Below are 19,161 nucleotides of genomic sequence, written 5' to 3' on the forward strand. Positions count from 1 at the left end.
ACCCCAGCCAGGGACCAATTTTAAGATGGAACATAAAATATAAGTCAAGTAAAGAAAGAAGTAGGGATGTGGTGAGAGGGTAATGCGGAAAAGATAGTAAGAACAATGTATTGTACATTCTAGTGGGGTTGAAAAGTTGTTGGGAGTCCAGGTACCAGAGGGAGAGTGCTAGAAAGATAACACGAGGTGGAGTCTGCAAGTGGTATGCTTAAAATGGAGATTTTGAAGAGGGTACATGAATTAGTGATACAAAAATTGAGGATATGCTTATAGGACATTGGTTCCTGAGGTAGGGTAGAGCGCAAGATCACGGAGGGAAGGAAGGTCAGGGAACAGATGCTAAAATCACAAAGACTGATAAGAAGAGTAGGGAGAAAGAAAGCCAGCAAGCCGAGCGAATGATGGCCACAGTCAGAGTAGTGAGTGGTGCAGAAGTATGCACTTCAAAGGAGCTGTGATTCAATGACGATGAGGGTGGAACAAGGTCTGGAAGCGACAATAAGGAGGACTAAGGAATAAATAAGATGCTATTCCTCTTTCATACTCTGAAATTATGAATGCAAACATAAAATAATGAAACTTTCAAAATTAAAGTTAAAATTAGGGAAAATCTGGGAGAAAAATAACCAAATGGTTATCTAAATTAGGCTGAACTGTTTTCAAAGATGAATATTACAATTAGGGTAGAGTTTTTAAAAAAATGTAGTTCATGTCTCTTTAGTGGCTGTAAAATCAATTGAATGAGTCACAATCAGCTTTTTAAAAAAAGTTAAGTAGAAATACATCTATAGGACAAAGTAGCTGTAAGCACTGTTTTGTAATACTTTTGTTTCACTTATATGCATTTGTACTGGGTGTTAATGAAATACATAATTTTTAATGTGGGTAGCAATCAAAGCGTTTGAATGTCTTTGATCTAGGGTAACTGTAAAATAGAAAGAATTACTTTTAAGACTATGTAACAGCTCCCATTTAACGTCTTATTTATCTTTATTTCTGGTTTGCTGAGGGATCTTCTCATATCTAGACCCAGAAAGTTCAACAGTCTCAGGGAAGGCTGAATAATCAATCACCACTGAGTATGTAACTCCTTGCCCAGGAGATCATGCTACAGAAACTAATCCACAAAAAAGCTCTTCTGAGGTATAATATGTATCATGATTGTTATTGAAAGTATATTTTGCACTAATAGTACAACAATTTGTATAAGACTATTAAGAGTCACAACCCATACTTACTTCACCATCTTTGGCAAGCTTTCTACCACACCTCATGCTTTTTCCCTCTAGCTCTTCTTTATTGATTTCTTGAGGCCTAGAAATATATATAAAACATGAAATCTCACGGAAAATAAGCAACTAGTATTTGAAAAATAACTGTGAGTTACAAGAGAAAAACTTTCTACTAGATTTAAAAATAAAATTTTGTAGTACTGATAAAAATCAAAATGCAATGACTAAATCTAGCCCATTACCTCTGCTAAATAAAAAAAATTTAAATCTTTAGTGTTTCATTTATTGCCTTGACTTCTAGAATACTTTTACTAGGGCCCAGTGAAACCAAAGAGGGGGAAATAATCTATGAGAAATTCTGCTTACCGAGAAAATAAAACACTTAAAAGTCTAACTACTAAGTAAAATTAAATTAAAATCTATTATTTAAGACGTGACTTGGTATCACCTACCATTTGATATTATTGTTTCGCACACAAGCCATTTTTTAAAGTAGTACAACTATACAAACTCAGTATTTAATAGAAAACAGCTGTAGAATTTTATCAGTTAATCTTTACTTGGTCCTCTTACTTTAAAAACCTTAATCAACTAAGAGAAACACTGTTATTTCAAGATGTAATAATAAAATGACATTATTATTAGCTTAGAATTCCAAATGATAAACATTCATTCATATACAGCATTTATTAAGTACCTAGATACCGGGGCCATCATCATTATCTAATAAATATATTGAAACAAATACAATACATAAAAAATAATGAAATGTAAATAAAACTAATGAAACATATCCTTGACATCCAAGAGCTCAGTCTAGCAGGGAACTAGACATAAGTAATAAGATAATAACGTGGAGAGAACTGATGTTAAGAGCATGAAGAAGGCACAGATTTATTGCCTGGGATTAAGAGTGGGGATCATAACAGAGGAAGTATTATTTGTGCCTGAGAGGGAGTTTGTTGGGGTAGACGTCAGGGGTGAACTCTATGCAGAGGAAGGGCATTCCAGGTAGAAGGACTAGCGAAAAAAGACGGGAGCATGAAAGGGTACTAAATGTATGAAGAACTTAGTGCAGCTGGAGCCTAAAATGAGCAAGAGAGGAGATAAAGCGAAAGGCATTTGGGACAGACTGTTGAAGGGCCCCACAGGCTACGTTCATAGGAGTTTCAAATTTTCCTGTAGATAAGAGAGAGTTTCCATGTATTTGTTCTGTTACTTTAAAATTTTTTCTTACGAAAACTTTCAAACATATAAAAGTAAACAGGGACTTCCCTGGTGGCACAGTGTTTAAGAATCCACCTGCCAATGCAGGGGACATGGGTTCAAACCCTGGTCCAGGAAGATCCCACATGCTGTGGAACAACTAATCCCGTGCACTGTAACTACTGAGCCTGCACTCTAGAGCCCGTGAGCCACAACCACTGAGCCTACGCGCCACAACTACTGAAGCCCGCGCCACAACTACTGAAGCCCACGCACCTAAAGCTTGTGCTCCGCAACAAGAGAAGCTACCGCAGTGAGAAGCCTGTGCACCCCCACTCGCCGCAACTAGAGAAAGCCCATGCACAGCAATGAAGACCCAACGCAGCCAAAAATAAATACATTTTTAAAATAATAAATAAATAAAAGCTTTGCTTAAAAAAAAAAAGTAAATAGTACAATGAGCCAAATTTTCTCACCATCTAGGTTCAATAATCCTGCTTTAGTTTTACTCCCAACCCACTTCTCCCCATATCCCTCCCAACTGATTATTATTGAGGCTGACCCTCCAGACATCATATCCTTTAATCTGTAAATATATATCACACATAAAGCAATAATCCCTAACTATCATCAAATGTCCCTGGTCTTATTTAAGCAGGGAAGTGAAATTATATTTCTACTTAGGAGGCTAATCCTGTTGGCAATGTGGAAAAGCGTTTGGAAGAGGAGAACCCTGGCGGGAGACTTTACTAGATTATAACCTAGAGTCAATGGAGTACACTGTCTTTCTCACTTTAGCAGCCCTACAGTAGCGAGCAGATACTCAGTATGTGTGGAAGAGAGTGCTTCATTAGGGGCAATACAGTCATATACATAAGAAGAATGCAAGAAAGCCACTTATTCTAACTCAGTCTCTTCGGTGAGACTCTATATTAAACTCAAAAAGGATACAGATGAGAAAAATCTTGAATGATAGAGAACATCCAACATTTAAAAACTGAATATACAAAAGAAGTAGGTAGGATGGTTTATAAAACATTTCATACATTACAAAATGCTTCAAATCTGAATTCCAGTAAATAATTAACTCTCATTTTTTGGAGGGGTCTCCTATTTCAACAATCTTACTGTATTTGTGCAAGATAAGTATGCTATGAATATATTTGGGAAAAGATGGGATATAAGTTACAAGTAAAGTAGAAACTAAGAACCCTGGATAATAATCTTGCAATCATTATCTTAAGTTTATGGAACTCTTTCACACACTCACTGTTTAGCTATAAACACAACTAGGCTATTACTTTAGTAAGTTCTTTAGTATATAAAAATAAATTAAAAGAGATCAGGGCAGAAAAAAATTTAAATGTAAAACCTTTTTATGTACTCACAGGTGGACTGTCTCTTCACACTGCCTATACCAAGGAGCTAGTATAAAGATCAAACAATAAATGTGGAAGTACTTCACTGAACTGCAAAGCACTACACATTTAAAGAACAGATAATATGCTTTCTCTTAAAATGAAGACAGTACATAAATATTTTCTAGAGGGGTCATATGCTTTTGATGAAGGCACCTGTGTAACCAGATGGGTTAATTCACCTTACACTCAAGTCTTCAAAAAAACTATTACAGGGGACTTCCCTGGTGGTCCAGTGTCTAAGACTCCACGCTCCCAATGCAGGGGGACTGGGTTCATCCCTGGTCAGGGAACTAGAGCCCGCATGCCGCAACTAAAAGATCCCACGTGCTGCAACTAAAAGATCCCGTGTGTTGCACCTAAAGATCCCACATGCCGCAACTAAGATCTGGTGCAGTCAAATAAATAAATAAATAAATATTTTTAAAAAAAGAACTTAAAAAAACAAAACAAAAAAACCCCTATTACATTAGTGAGAATTTGACAATACTGCCACAAATAAGAAAATTGGCTTTACCTATACATATATATGAAGATCATGCTTTACGAAAGCATTATTCCAGGTAATATTTCAATAGCTTAAAAGAATATCATAACACTAAGTGAAACAAAGTATATCAATTATTCAATTTTACTAATATAGCAAGTGACAATACAAACATTCTGTTATACTAATTGACCAAAAAGATAAATATTTATAATATTGATAGTTATAGAAATATAAGAATAAAAGCTGATTACATGTTCTTTAACAGCTCTTGACTTTAATACTGTTACTGGTTTTTCAACATAATGAATACATTTAAAAATTCATAGCAAAATCCATATACCTGTGGTCAATTAATTGACAACAATGGAGGCAATAATATATTAATACAGTGGAGAAAAGACAGTCTCTTCAACAAGTGGTGGTGGGAAAGCTGGACAGCTACATGTAAATCAATATGAACACTCCCTCACACTATATACAAAAAAACTTCAAAATACTTTAAATACCTAAGTATAAGACATGACGCCATAAAACTCCTAGAAAAGAACATCGGCAAAACATTCTCAGATATAAACTGTAGCAATATTTTCTTAGATTAGTCTCCCAAGGCAAAAGAAATATAAGCAAAAATGAACAAATGGGACCTGACCTAATCAAACTTAAAAGCTTTTGCACAGCAAAGGAAACCATAAACAAAATGAAAAGACAACCTAGGGAATGGGAGAAAATATTTGCAAATGATGTGACCTACAAGGGGTTAATATCCAAAATATACAAACAGCTCATACAACTCAAAAAAACAAACCACCCAATCAAAAAATGGGCAGAAGACCTAAATAGACATTTCTCCAAAGATGACATACAGATGGCCAACAGGCACATGGAAAGATGCTCAACATCAATAATTATCAGAGAAATGCAAATCAAAACTACGAGATGTCACCTCACACCAGTCAAAATGGGTATCATCAGAAAGTCTACAAATAATAAATCTGGAGAGGGTGTGGGGAAAAGGGAACCCTCCTACACTGTTGGTGGGAATGTAAATTGGTGCGGCTCCTATGGAAAACAGTGTGGAGATCCCTTAAAAAACTAAGATTAGAGCTAACATACCTAGCAATTCCACTCCTTGGCATATATCCTAAAAAGATGAAAACTCTAATTCAAAAAGATACATGCACCACAATGTTCATAGCAGCACTATTTACAAGAGCCAAGACATCGAAGCAGCCCAAGGGCCCATCAACAGATGACTGACTTAGGAAGATGTGGTATATTTATATACAATGGAATATGTATTACTCAGTCATAAAAAAGAATGAAATATTACCATTTGCAGCAACATGGATGGACCTAGAGAATATCATACTAAGTGAAGTAAGTCAAACAGAGAAAGACAATTATAAGATATCACTTATATGTGGAATCTAAAAAAATAATACAAATGAATCTATATAAAAAACAGAAGAACTCACAGATAAAACAAACTTATGGTTACCAAAGGGGAAAGAGAGGGGTGGCAGGGTAAATTAGGAGTATGAGATTAACAGATACAAACTACTATACATAAAATAGATAAGCAACAAGGATTTACTGTATAGCAAAGGGAACTATATTCAGTATCTTATAGTAACCTATAATTGAAAATAATCTGAAAAATATGTATTATACAACTGAATCTCTTAGCTGTATATCTGAAACTAAGACAATATTGTAAATTAACTATATTTCAGTAAAAAAAAAAAAAATTTTTTTTTTTTTTAATGAACAATGCTATGATGTACCATACTTACCCCACCTCACTGTCTTGTTCTGCCCGGAGCATAGCAAACCACTGCTGTTTATACACAGAAGATAGCCATTCTAAAATGTAAAAATACATATAAGAATAATAAGAAATATGGAAAAACATAAAGGATTTAAAAATTTTAAGAAGTTGATAAAATTTTTACCATTTTACAATTCAAGTTTAAAACAGCAATAAGTAAAGCTGGTAATTTATATTTTATAAATATGCTATAACGATACAGCTTAATGATTTTTAAAGTGGTAAATGTTATCTTCCTTCGCTTTAGGACAGACTCTACTTAGATCACATACATTTAAAACTTTAGTTAAATGTATATTCTTGTATTTAATAATTTCCTTTTCATAGCTGACACTATTTTTCATTTGTGAGAAACATACCAAAAGTAATATTTTCAGTTTTAACAAAAGCTTTAATAGAAAACTGAATAATGGATTGTTCCTATATTAAATTATCTAAAAACAATTAATGAGAAATATACCATCTCTAAATTATTAGATGAATTATGCAACTCAAGAAATAATTTTGACACGATTTAGATAACTATTATAATTTAAATTATTGCAAATGGAATATAATAATTATAGATATTCTTCCCTTTAATAATAAGCATATAATTTTTCCACAAAATGAGACTGTGGAAGCTGAAATTTTAATTATTTTACATAAAACATGGATTTATTAAAAATATAAGCAGAACTGGCTTAGCACCATATTTATTTATTTATTTATTTATTTATTTATTTTTTCGGTACGCGGGCCTCTCACTGTTGTGGCCTCTCCCATTGCGGAGCACAGGCGCCGGACGCTCAGGCTCAGCGGCCATGGCTCACGGGCCCAGCCGCTCCGCGGCATGTGGGATCCTCCCGGACCAGGGCACGAACCTGTGTCCCCTGCATTGGCAGGCGGACTCCCAACCACTGCGCCACCAGGGAAGCCCTATTTTTTGCTCTTATTTATTCCCAACTAAAAGGGTAGTTTTTCTAATTTTTAAGTTAAATGATTTCTCTACCTCTACCGAAAGGCAGGGGAAAAACCCTAGTGCAATTAAAATCTGGGTTTTCACTTCATAATTCTCTAACTAACAAAAGGTATCCAGATGACTTGCACTGATTTATTGGTGTCCTTCCTTAAAATTCTCTATAAATACACTTATGAGTGCTTCTTTCCCTAAAATAATATTGTTGCTATTATAAGGAATAACTGCTGAATATCTAGGCCACAAACAATTCATTTTCAGTAGGTAAAGACTAACAGCAAAATTTATGTGACTCTGTATACCTACACACATATTGTTCATCTTATTTGCAAGGTATTTGGATTTTAAAATTCTGTTTTACTGTATTTTATTTAAAAAAAAAGCTGATCCCTTCCCATTAAAATGATTTCTCAACTCACTACAGGTTATGCCTGTAGTTTGAAACTCACGGATCCAGAGATAGAATATGGCTTTTCATGATTCATTTATAAAAATGGAAAGGGTTACACATTCATATTCTCAAATATCATATAAGCTATATCCCATGAAAATGTTTTAAAATTTAGTTTCAACAACTTTGAATAAACTCCTTTAAAACTAAAAGCATTTTTTTTTTTTTGGCTGCGCCACCTGGCTTGCGGGATCTTAGTTTCCTGACCAGAGACTGAACCCAGGCCTCGGTAGTGAAAGCACCGAATCCTAACCATTGGACTGCCAGGGAATTCCTTTCTTGCCTTAAAGAGTAAAAAGTCAAACTAGATATCTTTTTGGTCACAGGTAGTTCATCCAGTAGCAGCAGCCCCAAAATATGTCACTAGAACCACTAGTTCAAATGCAATGTTGACAGTTGATACACAGGGTGAAATCTCTGATAAAATGAGATTGAAAAACATGGGATAAAAATAAGTGAAACAATTTGCCTTATACAGAGTTTTTAATATGATTATATGCAGACATATCTCCCAAAACGCAGATACACTAGGCAGAGTTTCCCAGAATCCTTTTTGGCAGAGTTAGTGTTCGGTGGAAAGATTCTGAAAAAGTGCCTTCAAGAAACTTCCACTCAGTGAAAACAAATTTAAGCACTTTTAAACTTTATCAGACCAAAATACAAAACAAAAACTCAAAACGGGCACGTCAAAGTGGCATTTGACAGTGCTATAAATCAGCAGCTGCAGATCTAATCGACAGCAGTTTTGAACGTAAACACAGTACTTTTCTAACAGAATAAATGAGATGAGTCAGAATGAATTTATTTAGATCATTTCTCTTGTCTTATACAAAGGATATGGCGAAGGGGGTCTCCAAAAGTATACTATTTGAAAATCTAAATGTCTTAGATTTACAAAACTTTAAAACACAAACAGAAGATAAGATACGCCCTGAATTTGCCTGGTTTTATTGTTTAAATGAAAGAAAGAGTGTATATTCAGGTATATACACATACAAAAATCTACTCACAACCAGTAAAGCATATAGCAAAAAACAGCCTACAGGTTGAATGTTATATGAAACACGTTAAGTCAGAATTAGATCATGAAGGTGAAGGACAGTCTACATAATAAAAAATTCCTATCTGGATAAAAGAATATTTTGTACAGAGCATCTACAGGTATATTAGTATAAAATTATGGAGAAGTTCGTCTCAAAGATCTTCATGTATAATAACCTAAAAATCTAGTTCCAAAAGATGACAAATTTACTCTACTGAGTACAGTATTTCTCAATAAAACTAATTACATGAATTTATATACCTTTTCATTTTAAGCAACTTATTTTCATAAAATTCATACTGCTTTAACAATTATCTCTATTGAATTTACGAAAATATTAAGCATTAAGTTTCCCCATTATTCCCACAACAGTAATTCCTGATATAAAAAGTTACAAGAATACCTATCTTCTTGCCCACAATGCAAAGTAAGGGAATAAATCTATTGCATTACTTTGTTATCAAAAGCCAAAAAATTAAACATGCTCAAAAGAATGGTGATTCAAAGTTAAGTTTGAATTCAAAGTTAAGTTTGCTTAAGTTTCTGCAACTGGATATGCAAACTTAAAGAGATTAAACATAGCGGACTTCTTCTAAGTAAGATGTAGCCAAAAGAAATATGGGCTTTAGAACAGGAAAGACTTGGGGTTGCATTTGAGCTCTGCTTCTCACTAGCTGTATGACAGGATAGTAATACTTCATCTATAAAATGGGAACTACCTTGATAATTTCAAAGATTACGTTACATGATAGGTGTTAAATGTATAATCTGGTGTATTACCTGCGACACTGAAGAATCTACACATATTTGTTTACTTTTCCTCCTCCCCTTTAAGGTTCTTAGGTTAGGAGCTAGAACCTAAACTTATCTGATAGAGTAAATACAGTATTAGGCCATATGTAAGTTAGTATGTTTCAGAAAATGATTTTAGTTCACACAAACTGAGTGCCTACTACCTGTCAAGCACTGTACTATGTACCTGAGAGAAAAAGATGAAAAACATACAGTCCAACCAGGACACAGATATATTCTGTACTACAGTAATGTAGCAAGAGATGACGATGTCTTAACAAGGAAGTGGTAGCAGGCAAAAAAAGGAGGTGAGTTTGAGAATTATCTAGGGAAAAAATCTATAGGACATAGTGAATGGATGTGGAGGAAGACAGTTTGAGGAGGACAGGATGACTTGCAGGATTCTGCCATTTTTTGTGAGGCTGGGTGGTTTTTTTGTTTTTTTTTTTTTTTTTTCCGGTATGCGGGCCTCTCACTGTTGTGGCCTCTCCCGTTGCGGAGCACAGGCTCCGGACGCGCAGGCTCAGCGGCCATGGCTCACGGGCCCAGCCGCTCTGCGGCATGCGGGATCCTCCCAGACCAGGGCACGAACCCGTGTCCCCTGCATCGGCAGGCGGACTCTCAACCACTGCGCCACCAGGGAAGCCCGCTGGGTGGGTTTTTAATGTTGATGACTGATAAGCGAACATGGGAAGAAAAAACCAGGGACTAGAGCTGGAGGGGAAAGACATAAGCACTTTTTTTTTAAGAAAATAATTTATGTATTTACTTATTTATTTATTATTTATTTTTGGCTGTGTTGGGTCTTTGTTGCTGCGAGCAGGCTTTCTCTAGTTGCAGCGAGCGGGAGCTACTCTTCGTTGCGGTGTGTGGGCTTCTCATTGCGGTGGTTTCTCTTGCTGCGAAGCACGGGCTCTAGGCACGCAGGCTTCAGTAGTTGTGGCACATGGGCTCTAGAGCTCAGGCTCAGTAGTTGTGGTGCACAGGCTTAGTTGCTCTGCGGCATGCAGGGTTTTCCCGGACCAGGGCTCGATCCCGTGTCTCCTGCATTGGCAGGCGGCCTCTTAACCACTACATTACCAGGCAGGCCCGTAAGTACTGTTTTGAATAGGTGAACTGAAGCAATTTACACATGGCTAGTAACAGCTGGATATTCAAGTATGAAACTCAGAGGAGAGGTCAGAACTAGAATCTTTCAGTGAGTCATATGAATGAAGGAAAGCACTCTGGGACACTATATAGAATGAAAATATCAGTGATGCGCTAAGGGCACCCTCAGGAAGTTAAGAGGTGGGCAGAGTAAGAGAAGCTTACAAAAGAAAAAGAGAAGGAATGGTCAAAGAGACCGGAAAAGAATCAGGAGAGTACAGTATTTCTAAACTAAGGTAGTACTGTAAGAATTTCAAGAAAAAAACTAACAAACCATGATATAAAATGCTAGAGAAGTTAAAGTAAGACTAACGTGAGGCCACTAGATTTTACAAACAGGACAAACCTAACTTTCGCTAGAAAGTTTCAGTGAAATAGCGGGGCCAAAGACAGACTGAAATGGGCTGAGGAATGACTGAAAGGTAAGGAGATGGAGACAGCAACTCTGAAGAAGGTGATTATAAGGACAAGAGCAGTTACCATGAAGCGGACTCAGGGTCAAGACCGGGGGCGGGGGGGGGGAGGGAGGGATTTGTTTTGTTTTTTAATAAGAGATTTGACCACACTTATAAGCTGAGGGAGAACAGGAGGGGGTTGAAGATACAGATTATTAAATGACAGTGCAAAATTCCATAATAAACAGGAAGTGATAGGATTATGAACACAGTAGAAGGTTGGCTTGAACAGGGAGGGAGCACCTCAACCTCTGGGACAAGACAGGAAGGACAGGTGAAGAAGCCCAGGAATCTAAACAAATTTTTGCCTGATTACCTTGCAAAAATTTATATAAAATTTATATAAAAATTTAAAGGAGAATTTATATAAAAAAATAGAAGGAGAGTTCCCATACTCCATACTGACAGCAAGGTTACTGGAGAGGAAGCTTGAACAGAGTGGCAGAGGTTTGATATATAATTGCTGAAGCAAATGAAAATGAGGAATGACCAAGTAAAAGTAGTATATAAGGAGTCCCAAGGTCCAGGCTTAGCACTGAAGTATGAGTTTGCAGTGGCACCAATACAAAAGTTATAGAATGCTCTGGAGCAGTACTCAGCACAGAGTAGAGGGTATAGAAACAAAGAAGGTTTAATTTAGTTTTAGAATTTTGTAAAGTAGAAGGACAAAGAGTTGAAAGCAACTGTGAGAGAGAGTGGTCCAGATGATCTAACATGAAATCCAGGCCTGAAAGGAAGAAAAGGCAGGAGGTTTGAAAGACTGGCAGAAAATGGGGGGCTTAAAACGGATTGGAGGGCTTCCCTGGTAGCGCAGTGGTTAAGAATCCGCCTGCCAACGCAGGGGACACAGCTTTGAGCCCTGGTCTGGGAAGATCCCACATGCAGCGGAGCAACTAAGCCTGTGCGCCACAACTACTGAGCCTGCACTCTAGAGCCCGTGCGACACAACTGCTGAAGACCACGCGCCTAGAGCCTGTGCTCTACAAGAGAAGCCACAGCAATGAGAAGCCCACGCACCGCAACGAAGAGTATCCCCCGCTTACCGCAACTAGAGAAAGCCCGCGCGCAGCAACAAAGACCCAACTCAGCCAAAAATAAATAAATAAATTTATTTATTTATTTTAAAAAACGGATTGGAAAGCAAACAACAGTGTAAAAGGAATGAGGCTATGAACATGCTAGAAGGTTACAGCTTGCAAACTACTGGATTTCTCATGCTGAGAAATTCTGGGTTACAACAAGGTTCATAGGTGGCAAGTGCTTAACGATCAGCAAAGATAAATGTTACAGGAGTTGAGGTCAAATTACTAGGAGGCTAGAGTACTAAATGGAATGATAATATGGACACATTATGTTACTGAGAAGGTGTAGAGAGGCAGACAGAAATTAAGTGCCCAAGTCTTAAATGAATGTGGAAGAATGCCCAGGGATCAGAAGAGAAAGAATAGAGGGTGAGCTGGATCATATGCAACAATGATTTGGAAAGGGCACTGAGGGGACTGGCCCATTACTGTCTGGCCTCCTAACCCTTTATTAGCAGGGTGTCTTAAGAGACAGAATGTCCTCTACAGAGGGAAAATAGTCTCTTCTGGGAGAGCTAAATAAATGGAGAGAAGAGATGGAAGACATGAGAAGACATAAGAGAAAGGTCAGGGAGGAATGGCAACAAGAGAGGTCAGAGGTATCAAAGGGAAGGGAAGTATGACAATGAAAGCATGGAATGAAACACACATAATGATCTGACCTAAGGTAAATCTAATTCCATGATATAATGGAATTCAACTGTGCTTGACACAGTTAAATCCTAAAATACAATGCTTCTATACAAAATCCTGATTTAATTTGGAATTAAACATATTTCTATTAAAATTTAATTTTTTCTATTTTAATTTCTATTTGAATTTAATTCTGACCTAAAGATGATCAAAATGTATGCATTAAAATTCCCCAGATTACTGAATGCATAACTTTGAATAATGTTAACACGTGTTTGGCACTATTTCTGAAAAATGAGCAGTCAATTTTAGCTAATTGAAATTATTTTCATTTATTTCAAATCTAGGATACATTGCTATTGACAGCATTTACCAATGTACCTTAAAAATGTGAGCTATGTGGCCACTTTCTGCCCTCTCGCAAACAGCATGGGATATAATTTTAATTTATACTCTGCTTTTGAAATGATAACTTTTATTTGGATATATAGGAAAAACTATTTGTCCATTTATATTCTAAAAGGAAAAACTAATGCCCTTTACTGTAATTTTAGGTCAGGAAAAAAAATGGCTGAAATCTGGTCAGAAATTTAGGATACAAATTCTTTTTAATTTTGTAATAAATAAAATATTTCAGACTAGAAATACCCGTACCCATTTGCATTCCAAAAATATAAAGCTTATCCACTTGCGTCACAGAAACACCTAAATTAAACTACTTTACGACAGACTTTATCTTTTAACCTCTTTCAAAATTCATTTCTAGAGAGCCTTAAAAGCAAGTATGATTAGAGTGGGAGTATGTAATAGGCCTTGGCATCTAATATTACACCATTGCTAGGGTCTGGTGTATAACACAAACTAAAACTATTACAGAACTGCTGTACTATAAGGGAACATAACCTTCAAGAGAAAGTGTGGCTTAAAAAACGACCCACACAAACGTAATACAAATGATTTATACAAAATTAACCAAAAAAACCACTGTCTATAAACCTGCCTAGAGTGATTTTATAAAAAATGCATTATTTTAAAACTACCAGAAATGTTAACTCTGGGTTTGTTTTCCATTCAATACTTTTATAAATAAATTACAGATTTCAGTTAACAATTTAAATCTATAAACACACAGCTATATTAAAATCCGAGGTGTCAAAAAACTTACAACTTTCAGACAAATCTATACAAATTTACAAGTCAATCTTCAAACAAATTCTATTTTCTGTTTCTTAAATGCAAATATAGTACTAAACTTAATCCTACACAAGCACTAGATACTTAACTTAAAAAACTAAACCAGTAATTGTTTCAAAATTTTAATTGGCAAAGATATTACATTTACTTTGACACAAAGTCTTAATTAGGATAAGAAAAAAACAGAAAATAACAAATTTAAGGAGTGTTAATAGAAAAAGCAGTTGACCTCTAAATAGTACTTCAAAAGTCTTTTTTATTTTATCTAATTAATTTATTTTTTTTTCAAAAGTCTTTTGAAAGTCTAGTCCAAAATAGTGTGCTGGTTAAGCAAATTAAAGAACACACACATTATAGAATACTATATAGCCATTTAAATGTTCTGAAGAGTATTTAATGATATGGGAAAATACTCACAATATATAATGTGAACACAGAAAATTATCTACATGGTATGATTCTGCTTTGGTATAAAAATGTATACCTTATTGGAATTAAGGATAATTTCTATTTTCCTCATTATTTTTTTCTATGATATTACTATTATAATCAGAAAGATATTACTTAAAATCATAATTTCATCATGTTCTTACCTGAAGGTACTAGAGAGTCTTGTTCGATAATTCTCGCGGAGGCCAAATCACTGATAATATACTGTAACCTTAAATGTCTGAATACTGACACAAATGGTTTTCCTTGCTCAGTTTCAAGGAAGGTCATACCTTCAAAATCTGTAAAAGAAAACAAAAAAACAGATTAAATTAAATAGCCATTCTTTTCAAATCAATTTATTTATTCCTACATGTTTTTATGGGCAGACACACACACACACACACACACACACACACACACACACGTCTATTAGAATACAAATAAGCTAGTTTCAAAGTTTTCAAGGATTTTATAAACTTTGGGTGTGTGGATAAAAAACTTGGGGAGATTTAGGAAAAAGCCCCAGGAAATTAACTTTGGTCCTAATTAGACCCTTGGGCTGGGAATTCAATTGACACCTTTCTGGAATTTGGAGCTTACAGTGCAGCAAGGTGGGAAAAGAAGGCTTGAGAATGGTGGTTAGGGTTCAGGTATCTTTCCAGAATCCCACCACTTCAGTGGAACTCTAGAGCCCAGATGCCTCACTCAAGGGTCTTCACAAGATACACAGGACATGGAACATTTCTTGAGATCTTTCTAATTTATGCTTTAGTTACATGTGATGAACACTAGTTAACATATTAATTCTCTATTAAAATACAAAATAAGATACAAAGACATTGTAGCCATGGATCTGCGACACGAGGGTAGTATTTATTGTTAAAATAATTCAAGTTTATCAATTTTTTCTTATAGGGAGAATTTAAGGTTATTTCTAAAAATACTCTCAGTTGCATTCTAATATACTTTCATGAGTGGGAAGGAAAGATCTGGAGTTACTGCTATCAAGCAGAGACTTGTACATAATCCCTAGCCTGTTCTCTATTACAAGGTATACCCATGGCAGTGTACTCAGCCTTGTTGCTATTAAGGACAGTAAATAAAAGAAGCAATCCCTACATATAATTGTGCAGAAAAATGTCTAAATTTCTATTGTTCTGATGGTCCTGACCCATATATATCTGCAAAGTCAAATAATTAAGAAAACCTAAGAGAAATATACTAAAATATAGTGGGTGAGGGGACCATGAGTGATTTTTTTGGTCTTATTTCCTGAGTATTCATCACTTTTATAATTTAAAAACTGTACGAAATAAACCTATAAAGTCCTCACTGATAAACAACTTATAAAGTCCTCACTGAAAAACAAGGGCATCAGACATACATTTTGCCTTATGCAATAAATGTTTCCCTGAAAAGTTATCTTAAAATGTATACTTTTACACTACTGAGGCTGGGATGGAGAGCCTGGAGTGGGAAAACCAGAAGGGGACCACAGCTTCTTATTCTAGTTTCTGCCACTTAGGCTACAGAATAATTTCTCTCTTGATGGACTGCTGCAGTTAATCCAACTGGGGCTCAAATGAGCATAAATTTATGTCAACATTTACCTAACATCTATTGTTTCCATTGAGTCCCTTTGCTCCCCACCCCCACAAATATTTATTTATTTTGGCTTTGCTGGGTCTTAGTTGCGGCATGTGGGATCTTCACTGTGGCATGCATGCGGGATCTAGTTCCCCGACCAGGGATCTAACCCAGGCGCCCCCTGCACTGGGAGCATGGAGTCTTACCCACTAGACCACCAGGGAAGACCCCCTTTGCCTTTTTAGCTTCTCCACGGTCCTCATCTTTTTCAGCTTTTATCTCTGTTTTTTAAGTTAAATTTTCTCCTCTACTTTTTTCCTTTATAATTTCTCAAATCCCTCTTTAAATGCCATAATGTAGCTCTAAAGTGTAATTTAAGATAGAAGTTTAGCATTTTGTTCTTCAAGCAAATCAAGTTAGATTTTATTGATATGGTTATTTACACATTTTTGGTTCATGAGCTTGAAGGAAAAATAATTAGCTAGTAAATCTCACTACATAAAATAATTCCCAAAATTTATTTAAACAAGACAAAAAGAGCACTAAATTTTAATATAAGAACCTCTATTCATCAAAAGACACCTTCAGAAAAGTAAAAAAAGAAAACTACAAACTGAAAGATAAATGCAACACACACTTATGACAAAGAATCAAGAATATATAAAGAATGCCGACAAATCAGTAAGAAAAGACAAATACAATGTTAAAATAGGAAAAAAACCTGAACAGACATTTCACAGAAGAAGAAACATATGGCCAATAAACACACAAACAGGTGTTCAATCTCCTTAGTTTTCAAGGAAATGAAAATCAATACCACAATATGAAATAGTTCAATAACAAAAAAACAGGATGATATATTGTCCAGTGGTGTGCTGGATCTGGCTTGTGCTGGCTCACAGGAGCTGATGGTATGCATTTCTTCCCAACTCCACATTCAGCGGTGTCACGTTAGTAGCCTGAAATTAGCCATGCTGGGAGAATTTGTATCATGAAAATTTAAAAAAATGCTACAAATAAGTGATTATTTTTTCAGAGAGGCAGCTTACCAGCACATCACTATGTAATGCATTCATGTTAAGATGTGCAAAATGCCATAACATTAAACATTTTTTAAAAGCAAAGTCAGAGGGACACAATAGGAAAGAAGCACATGAGCAGACTGAAGTTACTAATGTTCTAGTACTTGAAGATTAGTTCACTGAGGTTCAATACATTATTTAAAAAAATGAAAAAGGTGGCCATGCATGGACCAAAAATGACAGTAAACTATGAAAATCGTGAGCTAAGGATTACGATTTTTATCTACTTCTTTGCATCTGAGGGCCATTAAAATTTTGTTTTTTCTATATCTGTTTTATCCAGTCTCAATTTTCTCAGTGTAAATGCAGAGTTGAATTAGATCATTGCTAAGGTCCTCTCCAGCTCTAAAATCCCCTAGGTTTATCAGGGCCTGATTTTAATTAAATTTCAATTTAAAACAAAAAAGACAAGTTCTCAATAAAAATTTCAGGCATACCTTTTCTCCTGTTAGAAAACCAGACATCTGTTTCAGTCAAAAGCTGTTTTAAAGATCCATTCCAAGAAGGCACAAGTTGAAGGAACATCCACTAGGTTAAAAAAATAAATTAAAAAAATTACAAGACTTTAGTTTATGATTTTACATTTTCAAACTGCTTCCTTAAAACATAATATCTAAAAAATTTAATTTCCATTTTACAAGCAATTGAAAGAAGCAGAACTATCACATGATATGCTCAGAATTCTTAAATTCATCATGGCATTAATCATGGTCCAAAGATAAAAACTAGATGAGCATATGATAAGGAATAAGCTAATCCCTGAAAAGTACTTATGGTCTCAAACACACTGTAATTATAGTATTAAAAAGGTAAATGTTCTATGTGTGTGTGTATATATATATAATATACACACACTATTATGTATATTATATATAATATACTATATATATATAAAATATACTAATTTATTCTACTCACCAATTAATTCAGTTTCACTACATACTATGTGAGATTATAAAAGAAATTAAATATGGGAAAAAGGAGTTTCTTATTGTCTTAATTGCTGTTGAGACAGTATGCAGAGTAATGAAGAGCATTACTGTTTTTTAAATCCTAGCCCTGTCATTTAATAGCTAGGGAAATTACATCATTATGTAATCTGGGCCTTAATTTCTTCATTTGTAAGATGAGCATGATAATATGTCAGTGTCACAGGACATTAAAAGAATTAATATGTGTAACATACTTAGAGCAGTGCCTGGCACATAGTAAGCATTCATCGATAATTACGGGAAAGAATGAATACTACCAGTGGCTCAGAGATAGAAATGGACTCTCTACCCTCCTTTAATGACTGGTTAACACAGTTACTAAACTTCCCTGAGGAAAAATAGTAATAGAGTCTCATCTCTATCATAAGACAAACAATCCCAATGATATAACCTAGAAGGTGACTATTCCCAGATTTCACGACCGCGTTAGTATAGACTCAACTACACTGTGAGTGTAGACTCAACTACATTTTTTTTTTTTTTTTTTTTGGCGGTACGCGGGCCTCTCACTGCTGTGGCCTCTCCCGCTGAGGAACACAGGCTCCGGACGCGCAGGCTCAGCCGCCATGGCTCACGGGCCCAGCCGCTCTACGGCATGTGGGATCTTCCCGGACCGGGGCACGAACCTGCATCCCCTGCATCGGCAGGCGGACTCTCAACCACTGCGCCACCAGGGAAGCCCTCAACTACATTTTTGTCCCATGTTAGCTAGGGACAAAGGCTAAAGGCAAAATTATGCAGTGGGAAAAGCAATGGACTAGAATTCACAGGCCTGGGTTCTGCCTCAAGCCTGCCACTTAATAATTGTAAGAATTCTAAGTTTTACCATCTACAGATCAAGAGTAATAGCCAATTGGTCTCTTCAGAGAGTTGTGAAAACAAAATTATATTAAAAATGTTGAAACCTTTCAAAAGGATGAACTGAAATATATGCCTGAAGTACAAAAGGCCTTTAAAAGAATTTCAACATTCTCTAGAAAAACATGTGAAAACTTCATCATAAAGTTATTAATTCAACTAAAGCTCAATTTTGCAAACATTTCTGAAAAACATATAAAACATTTAACATTTCTGATTATGTAAATAACAACATGTTAACTGTTGAAAAAAAATCTGGGAAAAAACAGAAATGTATTCT

The 19,161-nt window shown here is 35.6% G+C and overlaps 1 protein-coding gene across 1 annotated transcript in view; it reads right to left on the minus strand.

Annotated features, from left to right (window-relative positions):
• Positions 1–19,161, minus strand: part of GMCL1 (germ cell-less 1, spermatogenesis associated) — a 49,720-nt gene that overhangs the window by 15,312 nt on the left and 15,247 nt on the right. Inside the window, exons 8-11 of the mRNA XM_022561244.2 lie at positions 17,469–17,559; positions 14,524–14,661; positions 6,140–6,209; positions 1,239–1,314 (exon numbers count right to left, since the gene is read on the minus strand). Coding sequence (XP_022416952.1) covers positions 1,239–1,314; positions 6,140–6,209; positions 14,524–14,661; positions 17,469–17,559 — 375 coding nt within the window. The remainder of the gene's footprint in view (positions 1–1,238; positions 1,315–6,139; positions 6,210–14,523; positions 14,662–17,468; positions 17,560–19,161) is intronic.

The sequence above is a fragment of the Delphinapterus leucas genome, chromosome 13 (genome assembly GCF_059928025.1).
Source record: "Delphinapterus leucas isolate spDelLeu-1000000601 "Yukka" chromosome 13, BTC_Dleu_Yukka2, whole genome shotgun sequence".
Classification (NCBI taxonomy): domain Eukaryota; kingdom Metazoa; phylum Chordata; class Mammalia; order Artiodactyla; family Monodontidae; genus Delphinapterus; species Delphinapterus leucas.